We start from the raw sequence: 14,716 nt of genomic DNA on the forward strand, positions 1-14,716 counted from the left end.
GGAAGGCTGATACACCGAGCCAGTCTGGTGGTGGTTTACCTTCCCAAGGCTTCATTCCTTTTTATGGATCACCTGAGACCAAGCAGCACACCAGTCTTTAATAGCTTAAATAGCAGGACAACCTAGCAAACTGATGACAATCAAGGGAAAACCAATCCTTTCGGTAGAAAGACAAAATTCCAAGCATTCCCTCACAGTAACTTAGAAAGACCTACTTTAAAAACTGCATTTTCCCAAACAGGTTGCTGAGAAAATGTTCTTGCCACTGATTCCTGGCATTTTGCAACTTTCCCTACATTAAACTGCTCACTAGCCAAGTTTTCACCTTTTAAACCAATACAATTGTTTTCAGGAACATATTAAATTTGACATTCAACCTTTTTCTTTATGTAACCCTAGATAGCATTACAATTATAAAATTTTGAAGAAAGTCAAAGAAAATTGTAAAAAAATACACTCTTATTTTTCTTGTTGTTATATTACAGCTTTGAAAGTTATTAAGTACTTGCAACTATTAGCATGAGTGTCAGAGATATTTTATTTTTCCCATTTAATTTCCCATATTTAATTTGCATAGGACTTTTTAAAATGTAACTGAAAGTTTCGGTTTGCCCTTTTACATACTTCTTAAAGAAAACCTAAGTTATTTGATGCTTAAATTAAATTACCCATTTATTAAGGAAGTATGAAAAAAATGAGATTAAATACTTTAATATGCTGTGACCCAATAGGTATAAGAAAATCCAAGTATTATGCAAGTATACAATTTTGCATTTTCAAACATGGAGACATATATGTGAGAATATTTTAAAACAAAAACTGAAATGCTAACTAACTAGTAATTAACTTTTATCCACAAAAATTAGGCCAGATTCAGTCATCTAAATCACAGTAGCAATCAAAAGAATAAATACTATTGATATACTAAATGATAAATCAGTAAGAAGATAAATTATATTTCCAATAAATGTGGTGCAGAAAATCAGCTCTTAAAATAGCTAAGACATTTTTGATGAAGTATTTTTTACAGAAAAATAGTTGAATTAAGACATAAATAAAATATATAATTTGTTGCAAGAAGGGTTTTACAAATTAAAGAAGGTACATTTATCAAAATTAATTTCTTAAGTCAGGATTTAAAGTTAGTTTCTGTGGGATTAAAATTATGAAACAATTAATTTAATTAATAAATGTTTTAATGGTAAGTGATCTGAGCCCCTGTCTAGATTAGAAGGCAGCAGGATTGTAGAAGCATTTATCCCAGCCACAGAGTTTAACTCTACAGGGAACAGTGAAGAGATGTATTGGGTTTGGCTACCTATTTCTTACTCTTCAAAGGTGTTTATTTATTATGGAAAAATTCAATTTTTCAGAATGAAATAAACCCTAAAAATCATTGTGTTTTTTGAAACACCCAGTGTATGATTGTCAGCTACAAAACAGCGCGTATGCAAGCTCAGGCAGAGCTAAAATACACAAAAATAGACAAACACTGAAGGCAAACTATATATAAAAAAAAAAAAAAATCAGAATTGATCTTGTATTCATAAGCAGAGCCAATGCTTCAGTCAGAATTACTGCCTCATATGCTGCTTGAAAACTTCAGAAGTTGAGTGCTAAGTGCCTGCTGGCTCCCAGTGAAAGCAGCTCCAGGCTGGACAGACAGAGCGCAATGGTGCAGTTTATCTGAGCTTATATGCATGCATTCCTGCAAGGAGATGCAGCGTGTTAGACACACACTACACTTGATGTAGACAGTTTTGGAATTAAATAAAACTATTTTTATTGCATTAAAGCTAGTATTGACATTTATAGGGTAAAAACCCACAGCATGCTGTAAGTTGCATAAGCAAAGAACATGAAAACTAAAAAAACCCTAACCTCATATGTATTTAGAATTTTATTTTCTTTGAAGAGGCCAATAACATAATAAGCAAAATAACCTATTTTTCACAGTTCAGTTCTCTGAGTCATATGGAATGCAATGTGCCCTGAACTATGAGTTAGCATTATACAGAAACACACTTTTCTAAAATATTTCCATACTCCACGTTAATTCCATTTTATCTTGTTTTATTTAAGATGCATTCCATGGAAAAATCTATGTAAGTGTCAAATATTCTTAGCTATTTACATTGCCTTTTTATTTTGATTGGCACACTGTTCTGGAGGAATATTTTCTCCTCCATGGTCAAGCATAGATATTCTCAACATCTGGATTACTAAATTTCTTTCAGAATGTGAAGCATGATATACAGGAAGACTTTAGTTTGGGTGAAGAACATTGCAAAGAGAAGAGAGGCTGGCAGTGGTGTCAGGGATGAATGATCAGCTTACCCAGCAGTTACTGCTGCCATGGCAGCTCTATGGCTCAACAAAAAGACTGCCTTCCTAACAGAGATGTATTTTAGAAGTTTGTCGTATAATGCTATTTAACTTCCAACATTAAAAAATAAAACACATTAATTTATTAGGAAAAAAATTGAAGGGACCTCCACTTTTAATAATACAAAATTGTTACTAAACTATTGTAAGTAATATACAGTTAATCTACCCTGAAAATAAGAAAACTATGATTATTGAAAAAATTATACTTAATCTAATAGTTTGTCATAGTCTTACCACATCTTTGTAGTAAGATGTACTACATCAATTTACAGTTAAAATAATGTGCAAATATATAAAACGTAAAGAGCTCATTATTTCTGAAGTGAAAATGTTTTATCACTGAATAAAGTACTTGACTTGGCATAGAATCTTGATCTGCATTTTTACAGATGTAAAAATTTTACTTCAAATCAACCTAGGTTACATACAAATAAAAAATTGTGGACTATAGTATTAAAAGGATTGGTATAAAAGAGACAAAGCTGTGTTTTCAGACATAACCAGTAAAGAAATGAATTTAAATGAGGTAAAGACACGCAGATTAGACAGAGATATAATAGTGCCATTATAAATAAGATATAGTCTAAGAAATATGCTAAATGTACATTGCTTGGTTACTTAGGTTAGGACACAAAAAAGTTAATGAGAACTTTTTCTCTCACCCACTTCAAACTACAGCTTAGAAACTTTTATTTGAAAAACAAAGCTTTTGACCTAAAACACTGTTGCTCATTTTCACAGGCATGCTTTCTACAACTAAAATAAAAATGCTTTACTTTGCATTTTATGCTTTCTGCCAGGTATTTCCTGTGAACATCCCATCTAAAATCTCTTGGTTCTAGTAACTAAAGTCTGTAAAGAAAATCCTGGCAAAAGTGTAGTTCTAAGCTTCACAAGCAGCCATTTTAAACAGAAAGCTGGTTTTGTTGTGTTGACAATCACATTTTAAACTGATTCCTTCCAGATGAAAAGATGCTATTTCAAACAATGTAATAAAAGTGTGAAGTCAGCTGTTCTAAGGACATAAAAATGATTTATCTGTTCTCTGGTCACTGCTTTTTTTTTTTTTTTCCCCCTTGATACAGTGGAATTTTTATTTTAAAGAAGAGGTTATCAAATAATAGCTAACAGAAGCCCAAATTACAGAGAGGTAAATAATCACTTGTCTTTCAAAGAAAGACACATCACATACCTGCAAATAATTTTGCACCTCACGATGCCTCCTCTACTGTGCTTATGATATGTTAAATGCAATGGCTAGATTTACATTACTGATAAATAGCTAATTCTTGGAGCTGACTACTGACAATCATCAGATTTCAGAGATTTTTCCTTTGGAAAGAAAGGCACTTCAGATAGATTTCAGATTTTTTTATCGGCCTGTAACTGGGCATGGCAGCCTTGCTCCAGCTCAGATTTGAGACACAGACCTCCCCATCTCTCCATCACAGTTTGAATCAGTTTCTCGTGTTTTAAATACAGGTTTCAGTTCTGGAGACTTAACGGCACTAAAGAGATATCATTTCAGAACAAGCAAGATTTCTAGGGACAGATCTCCAAAAAGCAGCATGATCCAAAAGTATGGCTTAAATTTAATTTGCCTTTTAACAGTAATTCCTGAAATCTTTTTTCAAGGGGCATGCAGCCCTGGCTGTGACTAAACTCTGAGGGGACTTGGTTCCTGGCCTGAAAGGTTCTCGCTAGCTGAAATTTTCGTACAGCCCTAGGGGAGACGAGGAAGCACAGAGAAAGAGAAGGAGACACGCATGGCACAGCCTGCACGAGCTCTTCCCAGTTTTCTGACTCTAGGTGGCTCTCAGCTCAGCAGCTCCGAGGCAGAGCTTGCAGGGCTCAGAGGCAGCACCGCGTCCCTGCCTGAAGCGAGGAGAACAGTGCCAGGCAGAAATGCCTCCTCAGTGTGCCAGGAGCAAGCTCCTGCTTGGAACACCCGGGAATGTCATAGCAATTCACCCCTGTGAAACACGGCAGTCTTTCACGCTGAGCCAGTTACTGAAGCAGGAGAAATTCATGGCCATTTTTCTGGGCTACCAAATTTGGCAGACAAATTCTTCATTTTCAGAGAACACATTCAGTGAATTTGATGCTAAAGCAGAGTACGGTGTTTTCTACACACTAGACCTAATAGAAGGTTTATTATAAGGACAATTATTGCACCGACCTATTTAAACATGACTTTTGAAACCATCAGGAACCTAATGTGGCAAAATGACAAATACCCTTGAATGTTAAAATAACAAGGATTAATCAATTCAGTTCCATTGACCTTTCGAGTAGATAGATTAAAAGGGATTGCAAACAATTCTTGTAGGTATCTTTTTACTTCTTTAATATAAGCATCTTATGATGCAGTCATCTGATTCCAGGGAGCTACTGCTATAAATACTAATGTTTTAATGAGTTATTTATGTTGTATGTTATAGTATTAGAAAACAGAATATTTATGTTATAGTTATTTATGTTATAGTATTAGAAAACAGAATATTTATATTATAGTTATTTATGTTATAGCATTAGAAAACAGAAACACGTGAGAAATCATATCTTTAAGGTTAAAACTATACGATTATCAAAATACGTGGAAAAAAATACTTGAACCTTTAAAAAATGAAGATCCTACACCCAATGTGAGTGTGCCACCAGTGGCCTTAGCAAATGAAAACAACTAATGCCAGTTAATGTCTGGCCTGTTTACTTCTAAGATGCTTTTAAGATTTACATGATTTTATTGTGTTTTGTTCCTATGGGAAATAAATAAGCATGTGTTTCATCTTTAAAGCACATGATTCTCAAAAGTGATTCTCTTTAAAAAAGTGTTCTTGTTTACTGTGTTGCCATATATACCAGATTAAATTTTGCAAGTAAAACATGTGTCCGTCAGTAATAAAAATGTGGTTAGTCAAATGCTGCCCTTAGTTACACCACCATAACTTCACTGTATTTCAGACAGCTACACACATAAAGTTTTTCACATTCCAAAGCCATTTTTTTTTATGTTTTGAAGTGTTAACATATGAAGATGGGGGTAGGGAACCTCCAGTCAGGAGCAGAGAATTCTTGCCTGAATGGGATGATGAAAACCTCATGACAGTAAGATCAGTAAACACTGCTGACTCTGGAGCCAGTGCGGGCTGTGGAACAGGGAGCTCGCCTTGCACTCAGGATATCCAGCTTCAGGCCCGAACCTGCCACTACAGCCATGTCTGCCCTCATCAACTGCTTCATAAAATCCTGGTTAAGTCTTCAGAAAACTGCTGAATTATTGATACTGAACCTGTATCAAATAAGGCAATTTTGTGTCCAACACGTGTGTTCCTCAGAGCTTTGATGTTAAGGGGCTATCAGGGGCCAAATAGGCAACATGGTATTGGGCTGCTCTGTGAGAACCACCGTGTGCATGCTCCAGTCCCGGTCTACTTGACTCTGCTTGACTCACCTCACAAATCGATATCCCCATCTGTACACTTGAGATAATGGTACTTCCTTCTTTGTGAAGTGTTTTGAGACCCATTGGTTAAATGAACAAGTATCATCTTTATTTTGTGACTCACTAGTGTTGCAAAAGCATCACTTAGATTTGCTAGCACTGGATTAAGAACTGGTTATACACAAAAGAAAGCCTCATGTACATCACCTTCATATAAACACATCAAAGATGCCTCCTTTGTGGCCATATTTGATCTAAAACCTTTTGAGTATCATATAAATCAATATATTAAATTAAGTTATCATGGAAATTCTGTCAGTCAAATTTTATGCATTCCTTTAATCTTGAAAGTAGTCTTTATGATTACTTTATTCAAGGCTATACCATCTTTTAAATTTTATGGCTCAGCACCCATTTAGAGTAAGAATAAATTTGATGGTTTTAAGACGCAAGCCCAGATAAAATAGAGACAAGGAAATGAAACTGAAAACAGTAAGACCAGATATTGCACACAGGTCCATGTAAACCAAGGGGTAAAGTGAGAGTAGTTGGCATAAGAGCAGTTTAGGGAAAGAAAATCTATCACTGTGCATATATATGTTGTGGACTATAAAGAAGCAACTCTTACTAATTAGCCAGAAGAAATTCTGAAATTCTTTGATTGTGGGGCAAATCAAGGAATTTGATTTAGTCTATGCTAAGGCATTGTTTTTCTTTTCACTGCAGATATGTGAGACCAACTTCCCACAGGGCCATGTGGATCCTTGCTTCCAAAATGCACAGGCATGAGGACACTTGCTGCAGAGTGTTGTGTTCAAAAATAAATGCACTGATTAAAGAGTTGATACATTCAATTATGTACTATGAGAATTTGCTATGTCCATACCTAAGTTTGCAAGCTCACGCTCCCTGAAAATATACAAATGCTAGCTTTTCTAAAATGGAGCCTTTCTTCTTTAAAGATATGCAAAGCAAGAACAAGGGTTTAAAGATGCAATCGTAAGACATTAATTTTATTCATGAAAGCCAGCAGATTTAACACAGGTTCCCAGTTTGAGCCACTCTATTGTCCTTTATAATTTTAATTAGAGCTCTCAATTCAACAATTTTTTATAAAACTTAATTGAGACTTTATGTTTTGATTACATTATTTCACACAGGAATGTGGTAATTATTTCTGATACTCTGCGGGTTTTTAGTGACGTCTGCAATAAACACAATAGTATGGCAAGAAGATGCCAGTGTAGAATAATGTGATCCACAGAATAATTCTGCTACATGACAGATGAAAAGACGAAAAATTACCAATATACTATGAACTATCTGGATGCATCAGGAAATATACAGATAGACATTTTGGTGGTGCAGTACTTTTTTTTTAGTATCTTCAGGCTCACTTTAGCAAGGCTGGTACAAGTATTATGAGTTTGTAAGTGTGAGACAGGCCAGTAGGACTAAAAGAGAGATGGATCTATATATAGATTTTTTTTCTCTTGAAGTACAAATGCTAGCAGACTTTCCTCAGTGCTCAGATGGAAGTTACTGTTCCTGAAGTGGAGGTAGAAAAGATACCTGTACTTCAGTTTGCAAGATCACAGGTTCTGAAACTGTCAGTGTAGGTGAATCTCTACTAAGAAATAAGATTCCTGAATGTAGCAAGCAGTCATGGGTCCAAGTTCACTTCTGCTCCTCCTGGTCTCAAGTGCTCATAAGAAACTAAGGAGTGGGGCAGATAGCTCTGTGTGTGGGGGAAATAACATCTTAATCTACAACTTGTGCTTTCCTCAGAGCACTGAAAGCAGAGCCTTAAGTCTGCTCTTTCGATACCACAAGAATTTATGCCTCTAGTAAGGTGAAATTAATCTCTTCTCCATAAATGCACACTGGGAAAATGGGTTTTTGGCTGAGTGACCATGTCATGTCTACCTGGCTGGAAATTTCATTGAAGGCTTCAGGTGAATGATATTATTTGTATGCTGTGAACCCTTACTTGGGAGCAGGAATGGTCAGTGTTGGTGTTGGTGAGTGCCAGAGACTGGTGCTTACCTGCATGGCTGCCAGCTCTGCCAGTCTCCTTCCCTGACCTGCTGGCATTTAGCAGCAGCAGAGTGTCTTCTGAAGCCAGGTGGGAGAGCCAGGCTCAAGAGCACTGCTGCAGTCTCTCCAACACTTGTTGCCATGGCATAGAAGGCAAGACAAAGGAGAGTGCTAGCAAATTCCTTAATTGATGCATCATCGCTGATATCACATAAAACAGGAGCCCTCCAGCTTCTGCATGTTTGCTGATGACTCTGCACTCATCCAGCTCCTGCTTAGTCTTGGCTCTTCTCCCACATACTCCACCCATAGCTGACAAGTTTTGTGCAGCTTTATAACCCCATTAATGTATGAGTCAGGGTGCTGCTTATTAAAAAAGAAGGTGTGTGTGGTCATACAGACAATTATAGGTACAAGAGAGGTAAGGTGGTGCTGAGAACAAGACAGGAATAATTATAAAGTTATTGGACTGTGTAAATGTGGAGGTAATTGCTCCATCCCAAAGCAAATTAAACATAAATAATCAAATAACTCAGCAGAAGTAATGAAGTCTCAAATTAATGACAATTGTGTTTTGCACTTTCCCAGGACCATCTAGCTCTAAGAAAGGCCAACAAGCACTTTAAACTGTAACTTATTGAAGTGTTGAATTATAAAACTGGAATCCAGGACACTACTACCCTTCCTATTTCAGGCAAGTTAACAAATGAATGAAAAAGTAAGAGGTTTCTTGACTGAGTGTCCCAAAAAACCCTAACTATAACCCAGAACATTTACTGTTAAAATTATGAGCCCATGAAAGTCCAAGTTTATAAGAACAAAGTTGTTTACAGACTTCAAATAAAAGCATCCATCATTTTAATGCTGTAACTGCAGATTAAGACAATGCAGATGGGCATAATTTTCCATTCTTAATATGAGACACAACACCATGTGTCTTTAATATAGATACAACATATACATTCAGCTAGAACATTGGTTTATTCTTACATTTCAAATTCCAACTTAAGTCACTATCTAAAAAAAAGTAAGTGAGTACAAATGCAGTAAAGATCATGATGGTATAAAGATCAGTCTTTTAACACAATCTAACATGTTATTTGTAGGATCTACAGAGAATGAAAAGTTTTCTCTATTAATGCTTTGAGTTAATCCTGTATCCAAACATTTTCCCCAATAAGCATCAGATTATTTTTATGTTGGCTATAAAGCTGTCACTCCTCAATAAACAGACATGCTCCTGGTGGGTTTACCTCATTGTCAAAGATCTGTCAATTCATGCATCATCTCATAAGTGGAACCATAGAATCTTTGCTGCACAGCTCCTTGCAAATCCAGCTGAGCAGAGGTTGCTCATCACCTGAGACGATTCCCACCACTGCAGCTCCTGTGCAATTGGTAGTGATTGGAGCTCCCAAAACAAGTTCACAAAATCCCTGAAGTTAATAGTTCTGCCTCCCTTTAAAGGAAAGTTATGTGACCTTCAATGCTCTGCTCAACTGAGCCTTCGTTTAGTGAGTCTCAATTAAATTTTATGTTTTGTGACTCCCATTTTCCTGTAAGACAAAAAAAGAGTTCAAGGGATGGATCCTTTGAAGAATTTAATTCCCCATGAAGAAAATGTATTTCCAATTAAAGAGATACTCAAAGTTTGGGGGAAGGGAGTTTTTGTAGAACTTTCTGTTGGTTTTTTGTTTGTTTTTGTTTTTTGGGTTTTTGTTTGTTTTGCTTTTGTTTGGTTGGGTTTTTGTTTGTTTGTTTTGTTTTGTTTTGTTCAAAGATTTCTAGTGTTTTGTAAAGATGAAGAAGTTTTCTGATTCTTTGAAATGGACATTGTTCTGTTAGTGATTAGACAATTACTTCCTCTGTCCTTTTCATTGTAATGAGGACAAAATCAGAGGGATGGTTGAAGAATTTTGGCAGTTATTTGTGATGGAGCTTTCTATGAAATCACCAGATTGCTCCAGTGATATTGTAGTAACATAGTACTGGTTGATTTTCAGTAAGAGCCACTGCAGCAAATGAATCATTTGCATATGTGTTCATAAAAATAAAAAATTACTAGGCTGACTCTGCATACTTAACCCCAACATAACAAGGTCAAAAAATTAAGACACAATGAAGTGTCTCACCTGAACTGGGCTTTGACATTCTGGTTTACTTTAGGTGCTACTACTGAAAAATGTAAGTACAAATCAGCATAAGCAATATTCTCAAATGTAAACATTTTCAGGGACAGGCCATTAGTAACACTTCTTTTCCCATTGTGTTTCTTTATTTAGTTAGGATTTTTTTTTGGTCGATTTAACGTAAAGTCACAGATGCCAAAAGGGAATTCAGAGCACTGGAGAAAGATGCCTAAACCCTTTTTCATTTAGTTTAGTTCTTTTCACTTTAGTTTATGCCTAAACTCTTTATAGATTTAGATATTTAGATATTTTCAGAAAATGCCACACACCATCGGGAGTGTTTCATATTGCCAATATGAAATAAACATGGGACATAAATGAGTTTCTTATACCCTCCTCACAGACTTACACACCTGAGTCTGAACTCCTCATGACTGATTTTGTTTGCTTGGTATCTAAATGTGAAGCCCTTTCTTGGGGGTCTCTTCTGCATACTTTTGTGGCCACACAAGGAATGGTTTATCAGGATTAAAGGTTTCCACAAACTAAAATAATTCACATTCCACCCTCACTTCCTTCACAGTTGTCGTAATCACCATGCTCCAGAAAACCAGACAACTTGTGCAGACAGGAATGAAAGACTCATGGAGTCATACAGGTTTTTCAGGATTAACTGATTTATTTTTCTTATTTTTATCTGAAATTTAACATTATAGTTCATCTGAGATTTTTAATCTCATTTTATTCCCCAGTGTTTCCTACTGGCATCTGTTTAATGTGAACTTCTGCCTCTGTCTAACTTCCTGGAGAGAAACAGGTACTCATGACTTTTGCTTTTTGACTGCTTGTATTGACTGTTTGTATTGAGTATTGACTGCTTTTGAAACAAGCAAGTAAAACTCTGTATTAGCTGTTGCCCAACAGAAATTTGGTGCAATCCACTGCTAAACTGTGATTTAAATATAGAATATTTTTGTGTAATCATCTTTTTTCTGCTCACAGATTCATGACTTGTTACAGACATTAAAAATATTCTGGATTATTTCCAGTATCGAGGCACAAGAGTTCCATAGGAAAAAACCAATGAATAATCAATTACCTTGGAAGGTGTCTCTTGATTTAGACTCTTTCCCTCTTTCTAGTATATGAAATATACTAGCAAATTAGGATGAGATAAACACTGTTTTCATACTCACTGACTTAAATATTGAAACTATTTTTCTATTTAAAAATAGTTCTACATTATTGTGAATATTAATACCTCAATAGTTTTCATTTGAGAAGCAATACAAGTTAGCATAAACCCAGCCTAGAAAACCTCAGAAGCCACAGATTATCATTTGTGTGGAATCTTTTTAGCTTTTAAGCTTTTTAATGTCTTTTGTAGGGAAAAAGACAACATTAATCTCTCAACAAAAAGGAATTTGCAACTAATAAGGGCAGCTGCAACAACTTCCTCTTTCAACACCTCAATGAAACTTCTTTGTATGTCCCTTCTCATTTCAAACCATCTGGTTCTATATGGATGTACTTAGGTAATTCAGCTTAGCTAAATCTCACTGCAAGAAACAAAACTCGTCTAGTTATTAATTTTCACTGCTCGTCTCGCCTCTGTTTTTCCAGTGCAGCTTGTGTATGCAAGAAGTCAATGCACCTCACTGCACCTATGCTGCCTCCACACCCAGCATCTGCACCACTATATACAGCAGCAGTTCCATTTTGATGAATATTTAGGTTGGACTCATGATCCAGAGGTCTTTTCCAACCAAATTGTTGCTGTGATATATGGATTAAAAAAAAAAAATAAATTGGGTTGCTATGGTATTAAAAAAGTTTGTGGAAATCCTGCCAGCTACTCAAAGCTGGGTTTTACTAATTAGAGTTACCTTGATTAAAGGCTAGCTTCCAAAGAGCTCCTGTGGATAACAGGCTTAACTTTAAGCATATGATTGATCCCATTACATTCACTGGCTTTAACTGGACTGCTCATAAAATTAAGCCTATATTTAAATGCCTTTCTGGATCAGAACCCAACTCCCTTAGAAGATCTCAGGCTTAGAGCAGTGGTATCTTATGATGCCAGTATGATTCAAGCAACTGACGAACATACTTGTTTTTTCCATATTCTGTCAAACTGAGAAGCTGTGGAATTTTGCTTACACATTTCCTGGAAACATTGTCTCCCACAGGTAACTGGGAATGCCATTTCATCAGAGCCTGTAACAAGTGATATGCTCAGCCTGAGCTAGTTACTAAGCCAGGATAAGACAGATGAGTGAAGACACAGCAATACACTGATGCAGCCACCCTGCCCCGGTGCTGAAGCAGGGATTGCACCACTGTCTCAGTGCAGCTGTGCATTCTCTCTTTGGTTATAATAGCCAAAAATGGCATTGTGAGTCTAATTTAGACTAATCAAGACTTTTCAAATTGTGCTCGTTATGTAAGACTGTGTTTGCCAAATTCTTGCAATTGCAAAAAGAAGAGTGGAATATAAAGAAGATCTAATGTCTGGAAAATGGGTGATTAAGAAAGGTTGCATAAAATTGACAATTTAAAAAACATATACTCTTACCCTTCTCGTTGGAAAATAGTCCTAAAACAGTCCCCCAGGCTCTTGTAACTGGTTGGATCAGTTTTCCCTCTTTGAATTTGGAACCTAAAAAAAATACAATTTACATCACAGCATGAGAAGTCAGGGATTTTAAGTCACTTTTAACTTTCCAATCATTATATAAAAGGAGTTTTAAAGGGTTTTTTTTTTATGTCTCTGATTCATTATTATATACTGTTCCTGATATACTTATTAACACTGTTTTCATAGAAGCTGTTAAACCAAGGAAAAATAGAGCTTTAGTAGTAACTTTTTTTGTAGTTTATGGAACTCACAGTATAGCTATCACCTTTGACATTTACACCTCTTTCTAGTTGTTTGAAAAATAAGCTGTTAACCCTGTGCCTGATCCAAAGCCCACTGAAACTAATGTGAGTGTTTGAGTCTTTTGAAAATGTGGAATGTAATACTATCGTGTGTTGCCCATTTTTATATCTGACACAATTACCACAAAAATCAAGCAGAGACATGATCAGATATTAGAGCACCATTCATTTTTCATAATTCAATAATAAGATGAACAATAAAACCAAGCAATGAATTATTCTAATTGAAACCTTATTTTCTCTATTCAGATTTTGACAACAATAAAAATTTGAACATCAAGCTTGTGGCCTTGAAAGAAAAATCAAGATTATGATTTAAGATTGTAAACTATTTATTGTTATAATTTATAGATAGCAACAGTGAGTTTAACAAACTATATTATTTTGCTAAGTATCTCAGTTAGAGAATCCTGTTTCTTTCAGTTTCAGAAGTGCAGCTGGCACATTCAAGTAAATAGAATGGAGATATTTAGATTAATTTTTAGCAACATAACTTGTTTTTAAATTGCTGATTACCAAATAGCACAAAAAATAAAAAGAATATTGCTGTTGGCAATTCCAGTCTAAAACAGCCCTACATCAGGCAACCACTATACTATGGTTACAATAATAATCCTGGTTTCAAGGAATCATTCGCATTACGGTCAAGTACACCACTTGTCACAGGTACACTGCTGTTCTGAGAAACATCAATTGTTATTTATTCTGATCACGATACTGGATCTCATTTATATGAGATACTGAATCAAGGCATTTTTAACTCAAGGTTAAATAGCAATTTTCTCCTCTCTCACGGAATTCAGTAAGGTCAAGTCAACATTTGCATTGTGGCAAAAGGCATTCATTGTTTTGAACATCAGTATTTCTGTGCTAACACAGCTAAAATTGTCTTCAATTTGAGGAAAAAATTTCAAGTGATGCAATTCTTTGGGTAATTATGAAGGCAAGCCCACAGCTTTTTTAAAACAGTTAGAAGGAAACACTGAGTCCCTCCATAGTCCTAATAAAAGTAGTTCAGGCACATCTGGGATCTCTATCTGGGGTAACCTCTTTTATTAGCACAAGAACTTGCTGCCAAGTTGGCAGAAAGAAGAATGCTATTCAATAGGCTTACACTCAAATAAGAGCTGGTGCATAACATTTTGTCTGAAAAGATCCCTTGGGAAGGCTAATAGTTGAAAAAAATGCCTCAATGCCATCAGCATAGTCCAACAGCAATACCAGCTACAGAAGCTTTTACATTGTGGCAGTCAAGCAATCCAAATTATAACAGAACCTAGTTTCTATGCACATTTTAATATATTTAAGAGTTGATTGTTTATTCACCTCAGCTCAAAATTAAAAATGTCTTTCTTTTTCTTAAAGAAAACTTGCAAGAACTCACCTCATACTTTCTCAAAGTATTTAAAAACAATGTTTTTTCATCTCAAACTCTTTTCCTCGAGTTTCAAGATTTGGCCTCCTTGTAAACTCAAAAAAGTATCACTGTTTCTAAAACATCCTTCGAATAACACACTTTGTTCTCTTTCACCCTGCAAATGCTCAGCAATGTCTTACTTGCATGTGTATAAGGCTCCCCACTAAATCATGCATGCAAAACTGTTTGTTGCACTGGGGCTTTAATTCCAGAGTCACAGTGGATCTCAACAACATAGTGAACATATTTATATAATTCTATTTAACAGCTTACACATTGGCAACTTCTCAACTAAATTTAAATGATTCAATAAAAATACGTCTTTTATAGCAATAATGTAAGTAATGGCATAAGAAATGC

General features: G+C 35.6%; 1 protein-coding gene across 3 annotated transcripts in view; it reads right to left on the reverse strand.

The window, feature by feature from the left end:
* SLC25A21 (solute carrier family 25 member 21) overlaps positions 1-14,716 on the reverse strand; it is a 236,764-nt gene that overhangs the window by 45,122 nt on the left and 176,926 nt on the right. For all 3 annotated transcript variants that reach the window (XM_041401086.1, XM_041401079.1, XM_041401095.1), the window contains one exon: positions 12,575-12,658. In XM_041401086.1, the coding sequence (XP_041257020.1) occupies positions 12,575-12,658 (84 nt within the window). The remainder of the gene's footprint in view (positions 1-12,574; positions 12,659-14,716) is intronic.

The sequence above is a fragment of the Onychostruthus taczanowskii genome, unplaced genomic scaffold, assembly GCF_017590055.1.
Source record: "Onychostruthus taczanowskii isolate IOZ18803 unplaced genomic scaffold, ASM1759005v1 scaffold1, whole genome shotgun sequence".
NCBI lineage: Eukaryota > Metazoa > Chordata > Aves > Passeriformes > Passeridae > Onychostruthus > Onychostruthus taczanowskii.